The sequence below is a fragment of the Meriones unguiculatus genome, chromosome 1 (genome assembly GCF_030254825.1).
Source record: "Meriones unguiculatus strain TT.TT164.6M chromosome 1, Bangor_MerUng_6.1, whole genome shotgun sequence".
In the NCBI taxonomy this organism is placed as follows: Eukaryota; Metazoa; Chordata; class Mammalia; order Rodentia; family Muridae; genus Meriones; species Meriones unguiculatus.
The window spans coordinates 5,044,538-5,056,686 of NC_083349.1; the positions used below are offsets into that span (position 1 = coordinate 5,044,538).

The 12,149-nt window shown below is 39.5% G+C and overlaps 1 protein-coding gene across 3 annotated transcripts in view; it reads left to right on the plus strand.

The window, feature by feature from the left end:
* The window catches only part of C1H19orf81 (chromosome 1 C19orf81 homolog), a 32,607-nt gene that overhangs the window by 17,164 nt on the left and 3,294 nt on the right, over positions 1-12,149 (plus strand). Inside the window, exon 3 of one of the 3 annotated variants that reach the window (XM_060380122.1) lies at positions 8,770-8,853. The exons of the other annotated variants lie outside the window; for them this stretch is intronic. Coding sequence (XP_060236105.1) covers positions 8,770-8,853 — 84 coding nt within the window. The remainder of the gene's footprint in view (positions 1-8,769; positions 8,854-12,149) is intronic. 3 annotated transcript variants of the gene reach the window in all.

Below are 12,149 nucleotides of genomic sequence, written 5' to 3' on the forward strand. Positions count from 1 at the left end.
AAGACCTTGTTCCCCTAGACGACCCCCCCCAACATTCCTCTCCTGCTTCCACAGGAAGGTTTGCAACCCGGTCTCGAGTTTGTATTAAATAAACCTCATGTGTTTTATAGTGGAGTCAATTCCTGGTGGTCTTTGGGGTCTCATGAGCTGGGCATAACACCCCCAAACGCAGCATCTTTGTCTTCTGTCTCTGGGTCTCTTCTCTGTCCATAGTTCTTACTGTCTCCCTCAGGGACTTTCCTTCCCCATCATCAGTCTCTCTGTTCCATCTGGGCCCAACCCAGTTCCAGGGAGTTGCTCAAGTCAGCCCTAGGCTTACAGCTTCTTTCTGCACAGTTCACTCACATCCCAAATACTGAATGGCATCCCAATAAGACTCTGCGTGGCTAGAAGTAGCAGAAACTTACTCTGTAAGAATAGAAACAGCGTTGTCCTACACAAAAAGCAGAGAGAGATCAAATTCAGTGACACCATTAGGGACCCAGTTTCTTTCATTTCCTGGAGTTTTGATTTGAGATAAATTTCCTTGGCATACCACATAGCCTTGAATTGTTTACCTCATGGTCAAAGTAGCTGCCATAATTTCAGCCATCATTTCCAGAAGTCTTCACTCTTAGAGCTCCCTAGGTATCCTCACCTCTCATCCCAACTGCAAACAGTTGTCCATCTCGTCCTACTTAGCAAGAGGATCAAGGTGACATTTTTATTACGCTCAGGGGTTTTCAGCTCTAGCTGCACCTGCAGCCGATTTAACAAGAATCCTTGCCATTGGAGCTCCAGCAGTCTTAGCTTTTTAAATCCTTACCAGGTGGTGCTGACAAACTGGAGTTGGAACATTTTGGTTTAAGCCTCATGAGTATTTCTGAGGTCCTGGACAAAGAACTATAAACCTCAAGACCTGCTCCCATGAGACCCACTAAAACTGTACCGACTTTTCTTGTCCCCCAGATCTGAGTAATGACATGGAGACTTATATTTACTTATCATAACTTTAAACCTTAGCTTACTGTTGTTCCCAACTAGCTCTTATATCAATCTCTGTTCTGCCGTGTGACTTTTTTCTCTCCTCAGTTTCTTGTGTCCTATTTCCTCTCTGTCTCATAGGTGAATCTTTCACCCCTCTTTCTTTCCCAGACTTTTGTATCTCTGGAAGTCCCACCTGTTCTCTCTTGCCTTTACTATAGGCCATTCAGCTCTTTATTCAGCCAATCAGAAGGTGATGGAGAACAATATTTACAAAATACTAAGGCAGGAGATGTTTGACAATACCAAAGTCTGGGTTTATTCTCAGATCTCTGCTGGTACAGAAATTAACATTTGAATATACAAAGACAACCTTTACACAGTACACAAAAACTCCAACAACACACTTCCTCTATCTAGACCCCAACCTCCAAAAGATCCCACAACCTTCAAAACAGTGTCCCCAACTGGGTATCATGTTCAAACATATGATCCAGTAGGGATATTTCACATCAAAACTATAAAACTTAGCAAATTCCTACAGTCTTTTAAGTCCCACTGTGGGCCACACCTCCTCAGGAAATCATTCTGTGAATGCCCTGTGAAAGAATTTCTTTTCTACTTCTCCCAAACTGGGAATCCTCTGGAATAGGTTGGGTATCAGTTATTTATCTAATACTTCTTTAAGTTTGCTCTCTGTTGGTTTGAATAAAAATTAACCCCATTGGCTCATATACTTGAATGCTTATTCATTAAGGAGAGACACTACTTACAAGGATCAGGAGGTGTGGCCTTGTTGGGGCAGATGTGACCTTCTTGAAGTAAGTGTGTCACTAGGGGTGGGCTTTAAGGTTTAAGAAACCTAAGCTAGGCCCAGAGGTTTTTTCTCTTCTTGCTGCCTGCAGATCCACGTATAGATCTATCAGCTCCCTCTCTAGCACCTTGTTTGCCTGTGTGCGCCTCTAATTCTCCCCATCATGATGACAATGGACTAAATTTCTGAACTGTAAGCCAGTCTCAGTTAAATGATTTCTTTACGTGTGTTACTGTGGTCATGGTGTCTCTTCACAGCAATAGAACATTGCTGACTAAGATACCATTCTTATGCCATTTTGGCAAAGCATGTGGTACCTTTTTGCCCTTGTCCCCAAATATCTGCCTGTGACTAAGTTGAAGAGTCTGGATTAATAGTTGCATTGGCAAAAGAGATGTAAATACAGCCTACTATTGACTGTGTCAAGTGGTTATTAGTAGTAATTATCGTTTGTTTGTTTGTTTGTTTGTTTGTTTTTCAAGACAGGGTTTCTCTGTGTAGCCCTGGGTGTCCTGGAACTCACTCTGTAGACCAGGTTGGCTTGAAACTCAAAGAACCTCTTCCCTCTGCCTCCTGAGTGCTGGAATTAAAGACATATTGCCACTATTTTTGAGGCCAGTAAATCATTCTTATGCAGATATACAATGAAAAGAAACAAATTGGACAAAGAAAAATACAAAATTTATAGTTTAAGGAGAAAAGGAGCACCAGAAAATATAATGGAACTAAGTATAGTGCTCAAGGAAATAAAAAGATTAAAAACAAACAAACAAACAACAACAAAACCAAAAACCTGATGCTAAATGGAACAAAGGGAAGGGTAACCTCAGGGCAAAAGTTCATAAAGTTAAACTTCCAACTTGTTAAACAGAATTAAAGGAAATCTTAAGTAGTGAAAGAAATCATCAATAACAGAAAACCAATGCAAATGTAATTGGCTGAGGGGGCCACGTTCCAGCCGCAGCAAGCAGAAGAACCTGGCAGTTTTGGCCTGGAGGTTCTGGCTTTAGAGTCAAGGATACAAGAAAGGGACTATGGAATCTTCCTCTGCAGCTACAAAAACAACTGCTGAGGTCAGGCTCATGGAGGGGTGTCCCTGCATGGAGGCTCAGAGAGGCCGCTGTGTGAAGCTGTGAAGAGGAAGCCTGGATGGTGTTGTGGATTCCAAGACGTTGCAGATGCCAGAGCTGTGGGTTACCTGCAGAGGAGAGCTGTAACAGGGAGTGGAAACAGCCTGAGAGGGAAATAGATTACAGTCCACAGAGCTGAAAGGAGTTGATCTGAAGGGTGCTTAGTAATCAGACATGAAGATGCAGACTTAGAGCTTGTCTTTCTGGTTTTTGGTCTTGCTTTGGCCCAGTATTTCCTCACTATCCTCCCCTCCAGAATAACAATGTACATTTTGTGTTATGTGTGTTAGAAATATGTTATTTGCTTTTTAATTTTTATTTTACAGGGAGTTACAGTTAAGAGATTGTCATGAGTCTCAGAAGAGACCTTGAACTTTGGACTTTTAAAGTTGAGATTGTGATATGGGGGCTTCTAAAGTTGGGCCAAATGCATTTCTGCATTATGATATAGCTATAAGCCTATGGAGCCAGGGAGTAGAATGTGGTATCATATATTTGAAAGCTTAGTCAACAGAGAATGGATCTGTTTGAAAGGATTAGAAGGATTAGGAGGTGTGGCCTTATTGGAGGAAGTGTGCACTTAGGTATAGGCTTCAAGGTATCAAAAGCCCAAGACAGGCCCAATCTCTCTCACTCAGCTTGTGGGTAATAATATAGCTCTCAGCTACTTCTTCAGAACCACTCTTGCTAGCTGCCGTGCTCTCTGCCATGATGATAATAGACCAAGCTTCTGAAACTGCAAGAAAGTCCCCAGTTAAATGCCCTTTTATAAGATTTACCTTGGTGTCTCCTCACAGCAATAGAGAACTGACTAGGACACCGGGGGTCTCCAGGCAGGTACTATACTGCTGATCAACATGCCTAGCCTTTTGTTATTTGAAGCAAGGTCACAGTTTGTAACCTAGGAAAGCCTTAAATTTTTGATCTCCTTGTGCATGTAGCCTTCTGAGTAGCTGGAATGACAGACTCTGGCCCCCCTGCCTGCTAATTTGTGTGCATGTGTGTGGTGCTGGGCAAAGCTATGAGAATGCTCTACCAAAGGATAATATGCTTTTACTAATTCATTGCTTAGTTATGGGACTTAGAAATGCTGTCATGGTTTAGAAATATCTAGTATGTGTTTAACATCACATTTCCTGAGAAATCATTCTCATTCTCCACAGATGGCTCTGAGGTTGCCATGCCGTCTTGTCCGAGTGACCAAATGCACATTTCCAGGGCATAAATTTCCTTCTAAGTTATCAGGATAGAAATGCAGAGAGTTTTAATATGTAGAGTTACACCCTACGGCGAAGTAAAGATAATGGTTTAATGAACTCACTAATCAGAGATTTTGGGGATCAAATTTTACACAACATTGATACAGGAGTTTCCATGTCCAGAATGACAGTTTCCATGTCCAGACTGTAACCAGATCTGGGCACAGAAATCCACATCCGAATATACAGCACACCAGACCAACCTACAACATCTCCCCCTTTGGTCCACTAAAAGGCTCTTTCTCTTACAACAATGAACTATCTACAAAAGAACAGTTATTAAATCTATCAGGTAAGAATTACACCCACAAAGTCCAGTTCATTTGTGTTTGGCAACTTAGGAGAAAGAACTCTACTAGCCACCATCTTGGTGAGGTCAGAGTACTGTACCCAAATTATTTTCTATCAAAACTTGTATTTATCAACTTAAAAATCTACATGGAGCTAAAACTATCTTCTTAAATCCTAAACAGCTTAAGCTTAATGTGAGACTATAACTTTCTAGTCTTCAACCCCATCAGAGACCTGAGAAGGAAAATATTACCTGAATAAACAGGAAGTGCAGAGCAAACAGCTTCCAGAATACAGACGTGACAGAGACAGCTGGCTGCTTCGACAGTCACCCAAATTTCTCTGCAACATAGGGGCATCATTTTCAGCCTCTGGCCCAGCATATGACAGACTTTTTGTGAAGCAAAAATTATGAAGGACTGCCTACCTTGTCTCATCTTTTCCATGTGTAGTTTGTCCAGCTTTGGACAGCATGCTATCTGTAGTTGAGGCAAGGGCAGTTTATTTTGCCCAATGACTTGCTTGTCACATTGCCACGTTGCTTGCCATATACAGGTTCTCCAGTGCTTATCATCATCTCTGAAATAGGTTGGGGGTGCTGCCAGGAACTTACATGTCTTACCTCCAGAAGATCCTTTTATTAATAAAACATCTGTAAATGCCATATTTGGTTGATCTCTGAGGGTTTTGAAAACCACCTATCTATCTCTAGTACGTCTGACTAGGCAAACATTGCTTGTTTCTAGTTGTTACTATCTATTCAAACTAGGAAACCTATTTCTGTAATTAACTAACTAGTATCAAACTTGACCATGAGTTGGATTGACTGATTGATAACCTGCATTACTTAATTATCTTAAACAGTTTATAATAGCAGCTTTCAAAAGGACTAGATCTTTGCATTGCATTTTTTTAAGATTTATTTATTTATTATGTATACAATGTCCTGCTTGCATGTACACCTGCATGCTGGAAGAGGGCACTAGACCTCATTATAGATGGTTGTGAGCCACCATGTGGTTGCTGGGAACTGAACTCAGAACCTCTGGAAGAGCAGCCAGTGCTCTTAACCACTGAGCCATCTCTCCAGACCCCTTTGCATTGCATTTTTAAATGGGGTGCATAGGTACAATACCTTATACAAGAGTTGAAACATAATATACATAGTATGTGTAACAAAAATAATTTTAAATTTGTACCAATATACAGTAATCTATATGGATGTAAAATATTTGAGACTAGTAGTTGCTCTTTAGTTTGAGAGTAGATTCAATAATCTACCTCTTTATACTATTATTATTTCTATATCCCCCTTTTCTCTTTTCTTCCCTTCTCTCCCTTTCCCTCCTTAACATTAGGTAAAAGAAAAAGAAGGATAGAGGAAAGAAAACGAAAGAGAGAAATCCCTGAGTCTAAGCTCCTATACCTTGTTTCCTTCCTGACAAAGACCATTCAACAACTTGCAAGCAACCCTCTTTTATCAATGACAAGCATCCATCACTCACAGAATGACCAAAAACCATCCACTTATTTTTTTATTTTTTATTTTTTGGAAATTGGATGTTGTTTTCTTAAAATTGATTCCTGCTATTTGGGGGTGATATTTTCTTTTGGGGGGGTCCCAAGAGAATTGGAATAATGGCCAAATGTTAGGATAGCTAGCTTATCATTAGCTGTCCAGTCTCTGTGTGCTGGGAACATGCAGGGCTTAGCTGAAGTCCTGACTGGAACAATCTGTAAGGCTTAATCAAACAGGATGCTGGGATAAATACATCTCAGCATCTCAGCATCCTTGGGGGTTAATCTTTTCCGGGACGCTTTAACTTTATTGGGAGAGCCCATATCCTCCTCCCGTAATGTAAACGTTTCCTTTAAAGTCCTGTTAGATCTCTCCATAACTGTTTGTCCTGTAGGACTGTAAGATATACCTGTAACATTTTCTATGTCATAATGTTTAAAAAATTGAATTCTAATGTGATATATATATATATATATATACATATATATATATATATATATTGAAGCATCATCAACCTGTAAAGGCATTTCTAGCCTAATCATCATATAAACAAACAAACAAACAAATAAATAAATGTGCAATCTCAGAATCATCCTTTTCAGAATTCAAGGCAAAAGCCCACTGGAATTTTGAATATGAATCTATGGTATGGTGTGCAGTTTTCATTTTTTCAAACTCTGTGAAATGAAACATATAAGCTATTGTATGACATTGCTCTAAGGTAACATTGAACAGAATCTGTATTTTTAATTCAGCATGTAGACCTTCATCTCTAATTGATAATATCCAATCTGACCATGTTGGTTTATAGCTGAAGCTTTTTTTAAAACCTAGCATCTCTGTGGGCTTCCATTCTGTAATTTCTGTAAGCATTTGTGGATTTCTATCATCTGGAATTATGTTTTTTGCTATCACTGTAGACTCCAGAATGGAGTCTTCTGAAAATTCTTTATTGTGATTTAAAGAATCCTCTAATTCCTGTTCTATGGCCTCCATTTTAGCCTTTAATTTTTCACTTTTTTTCTTCTCTAAGTCTGCTTTCTTCCTATCTCTCTCAAACAGAATATATAAAATCATTACTGAACGTATAATTATTTCTAAGATGACAGTAAAAACAATTATTTAGGATCCAGGTGCACTCTCTTCTATAGTGTTTTCCATTTTTTAACACTGAAAAATCTAAAAGTCTCTCTAATCTCCTTTCTGTGGAGACTTTTCTTTATTATTTAAACTATATTTCTTTCTATGACTGTGCTTACTTTATGATCTTTAGCATCTATGCACCTTTGAAAACATTTCAATCTATTTTTCTTTTTCTCTTCTTTCCTTGGAGACTTTACTTTCTTCTTTCATTCTTCTTTTTTTTTGGAGAATTTAATTTCTATATGTATTTATATCTATTTCACTGCCTTTTAACTTAATAGCTTTTTCTGTACTTTTTAAAAAACTTCTCAACCTTTACATGGTTTATTCTTTTTATATTACTTAACTCTTTTTTTTTTTAAGGACTTCATTTTATTATTTTCAAATTCTTTCTTTCTTTTTAATGATTGTCTATATTCAGTTTCCTTTTTTTTTTCTTTTTGTAGCTTTTGGGTTACTTCCTGCAGGTAATGGAGTTTAGTTATACAAAGAACAAGTAGGACATTTCCTTATAATTTTCTTGGCTTGTAGCCAAGTAATAGAAAAACTTTTCTTCAACCCTTTGCCATTAACATGGTGTTTCTTATAAAATTCTAAAGCTGTTAGCACATTTCCTATAAATAGCTGATCAATTTCATCATTGCCTTGTACTAGAGGGCCTGGTAGACCCATATGGGATCTGATATGTGTTTCTACAATGGATGGTTTCTGATTCTGATTACTTGTTGTAGTTGAGTAAGTAGCAAAGTTAATTCTAAATTATCCAGAATAAGTTCTGGAATTTCTATATTTAAAACAACTTCTTCTACATATTGAGAGGCAGTCACTATATTAAGAGTTTCAGGAAAATATAATAATACCATACAGCTCTGATTTTTCAAATGAATCATAAGGTCTCTAAAATACTACTTTTTTCCCCTGACTTATAACCTGCCTTTCCTGACTTACTGCATCAGTATAGAGTATAGGGGCAAGAAATTGGTGTCCATTTTACTATATGAGGGAGAATCCAATTGGTTCTTTTTTATAAATGGAAGTCTCTTGCTTTGTGGGTTATTTGTTGTTAATATCTCCAAAAAAAAATTACTGCAAGCTCTTTGCCAATGTTCATTTTCTGCCCATAATGAGGTAATTTGAGCATTAGTAAAAGGTACTACAATTTCTGCTGGTTTATTCCTGCTAATTGATGGAGTCTCATTTTTCTTTTCAGAATCAACTCTGAAACTTTTTCTGCATAGGTCTTTAATTTTTTTAATTTTGTTTATGTAGCAAAATAAGGATTCCTGTGGGAGAATGGGTAGAAGGCAAAATAACTAAAATACAGTGAAGCTTTGAATCCAAGTGATCCACATGTGCGTCCAGTAATTTTTTTTTTTCTATCAGAGCTAATTCTCTCTCAGCCTCAGCTCATAGTTTTCTGGGACTATGCAGGTTCTTATCACCTTGTAAGGTTTAAAATAAATTTCATAACTCTTGAGTAGTTAATCCAATTATAAGCCTTAGCCAGCTAATATCTCCCAATATTTTTTGAAAATCATTAAGAGTTTATAATTGATCTCTCATGATTTGTACTTTCTGTGGTTGAATTTTTGTAAGCCTATCTTATATCTGAGATAATTGATAGGATCTCCTCTTTTTTTTTTTTTTCAGGAGCAATGTGTAATCCCCAACAAGACAAAATTCTCTTTACTTCATCAAACATTTTTTCTAAGGTGTCTGCAGCTGAATCTGCCGGTAAAATATCATCCATATAATCATAAAATATAGGTTGAGGAAACTGTTTGTGAATTATTTCTAATGGCTGTTGTATAAAATATTGACACAAGGTGTAACTGTTTAACATTCCTTGTGTCGAGACCACCCACTGGTACCTTTTAACAGGTTGAGAGTTATTATAAGTAGGCATTGTGAAAGCAAATTTTTCTCTATCTTGCTCATGAAAGGTATAGTGAAAAAGCAATTTTTTAAATCAATTACTATAATAGGCCATGCCTGAGGTAATAAAGAAGTTAAGGAGATTCTAGGTTGTAAGGAACCCATAGGCTAATGAGATCCAATATCAGCCTTATTTCTAATCCATTTATCTTTTGGAGCTGAATTTGTCTTTAGGGGCCTGATCACCATTTTGTATTCAGAATTAGCATTTTTCAAAAGCCAAAGATTTGGTCAGTACTTGCCTAACTTCTGAATCTGACATCCTTCTATTTACAGCTGAACTCAATATTTGTTAAAAGTCAATGAATACTTCTTTTGGAAGTATTCCTTTTGGACCATGAATAATTTGAGTAAATGGTTAAGACGTTTTTCCTGTTTCTTCAATCTTGTTCCAAGTACTTAAAGCATGTTCCAAGTATGACATAGTGCCAAGGTAGCATCATCATATTTAACCCTGCATTTGTACTTCAGCATACTAACCTTGACCTAGCAATAGATCTTGGGAAATATTCATACCTCTAGACATATTTCTGTGTTCTATCTTTTTAGTTTTTTTTCCCCACCATGATCACCATTGTAACTGAGGACCAGTTCTAATATTGCTTTTGTTATATCTTTCTAGTCTTGGGGGATAACTCTTTTTAATTGTTGCTTTGTTTTTGTTTTTCAAGACAGGGTTTTTTCAGTGTAGCTTTGGCTGTCCTGGAACTCACTCTGTTAACCAGGCTGGCCTCAAACTCACAGAGGTCCACCTGCCTCTGCCTCTCTGCGTGCTGGGATTAAAGGTGTGTGCCACCACTACCCAGCTGGATAACTTTATTTTTAATCACTCAAGAATTTAATATCTGCTTCACGAATGGTGAATGCATACCTTATAAAATTACAGCTTCCTTAAAAATTTTTAAATCTATCATTTCTACAGGATGGCATCCAAATTCTTTATAATCTTGGCAGTGTCTATTGTCTGCTGATATTTGTCATAGAGTGACTGGATGAGCTAGAGTTGGTTTAATTTTATTATCTGGTAGTGTGATAGGATCTTGTCTTAATTCCTCTATCTCTGAGTATTTTTTCATTTTTATTTATAAGTCTTTCTAATTTTTCTTCTAAGGGTTGTCTCTTATCAATCCACTTTGCATATTTTTGTGTCTTTAAAGCCTTTTTGTTTGAGAAGGCATAGGAAGCCAGTATGGCTATTAAGAGTAAAGTGACTCTGGGAGGCAGAGGTAGGCAGATCTCTGTGAGTTCAAGGTGCCCTCTTCTAGCCTCTGGGCACTCACGTACACATGGCACGCACAACGCAGACACATGTAAGAGTGACAGCAAATAGTTCAATAACAAAGCACCTGTTCAATAACCCAGCACTGCACAGGCAGAGATGGGTAGATTAATTTACTCAGATTATACAAGGTCCAAAGGAAGCACTCAACACCTGGCCTAGCCTACCTGTCCAGCTCCAGCCCAGTGAGCAGTTCTGTCCCAGAAGACAAAGTGAACACTGCCTTATGAACAACACGAGAGGTTGACCTCTGACTTCCAAACACGTGTGTGCATACACACAAGGACATGTTCACACACATACACACGCGCACACACACACACACACACACACACACACACACACTGAGCAAATGGGGCTGAGGCTGCCCAGAAACGTGGTGACAACTAATTGTAAAGTATTGTGGAATTAAGGTAATGACTTTCAGCAATTGTGTCTGTTTGAGGACTGCAGTGCAGAGTGTGTGCGTTCGTGAGAGAGATTCTGTGGTTCTCTCAGGGAGCTCAGTCAGCTCCGAGATGGAGAAACACGGTGTTGCTTCACGTGACAAAGTGGAATGACATTATGAGGCGTGTGCAATAGCAGAAAAGTGCTGGCCGAGAATCCCAGTGAGGGATGGGGGCCTGTCTCAGTGGCGGAGCACCTGCCTCGCATTTTGTGTCATTATTCATAGCTGCTTGGGGGGGCGGCGGGGGGGGGACGACATAGAAAGTCCATGAGTTTTATTTGGTATCCAAGTGGAGCATGTAAATCCAAGTTTAGGGCCTGAGAGTAGTTCCAAAATGTCCCGGATGGAAGGCAGGGAACAAGAACTCCTTGGAGCCAGACGGGCTTCCTGTTGACAGTATGGAGTGTGGAAGGCTGCTCCTCTAGAGGCCCTGCTGAGCGGCAAGGCTGGCTGCCACGTGAGGAGTGGAGAAGCAGAGCCTCAGGGCACAGCGGCCACCATTTCACCATTGCTCGCCAGTGCAACACTGGCGAGCGCTTCCTGACCCGGAGGGACTGCCAGCTGGTGGCCACGGGCGAACCTGGCCTCTGAGCAGCTGGTGCAGTGACAGGTGGCATAAAACAGAGACACGTGGAGAGCCCCTGTGGCCACACAGACAAGCATGGCTTTGAGAGGCCCGCGCGCTGCTCAGCGGAGGTGTGGCTCACGCCGTAGCCCAGGAGAAACATTTTGCAAAGACCTCAGCCCAGCTCGGGTCCAACATGTCCCATGTCTGGTGCAGCTGCTGGCACCACCTTCCCAGAGCCAGGGCAAGTTGGGGCAGCTTGACATATGGGGAGCCAAGCGGGTGGAGGCAGCAGCCAGCGCCCCATGCTAAACTGAGCCAAAAAGAAATCCAAGCCCAGACTGAAGAAACTAAAGACTCAAGCACAGAAAAACCCCTGAACAAGTACAGTACACGTAAAACTGTGCTTAGATGCTAAAAAAAGAAAAGGAACTGGATATAGACATAGCTAGCTAGCTAGATAGATAGATAAATGGTTTGACAATAATGGGAAGTTTTTAAAGAAAGAATTATGTAAAATCAAGAACAACAAGCCACATAAGAATGGGAAACACCATAACACGGGGCTTTAGGACCCTATTAAATAATATATTAGATGATTTAAAAATAGAGACAGAAAATGAAAAGATAAATGACTCTTCTCTCTTCTGCCTAGAAACATGGTAACATAAAGGAGGCAGACATTAATTGGTCTCAGAGAGAAATTTGTGGGATGCTTGAACTCTGTAAGACAAGTCATGGGCCCAGGATCCTTCTGCATTGTCTCAGCATATCCCAACACGGTTGAAGCCCATCTGGAGGAA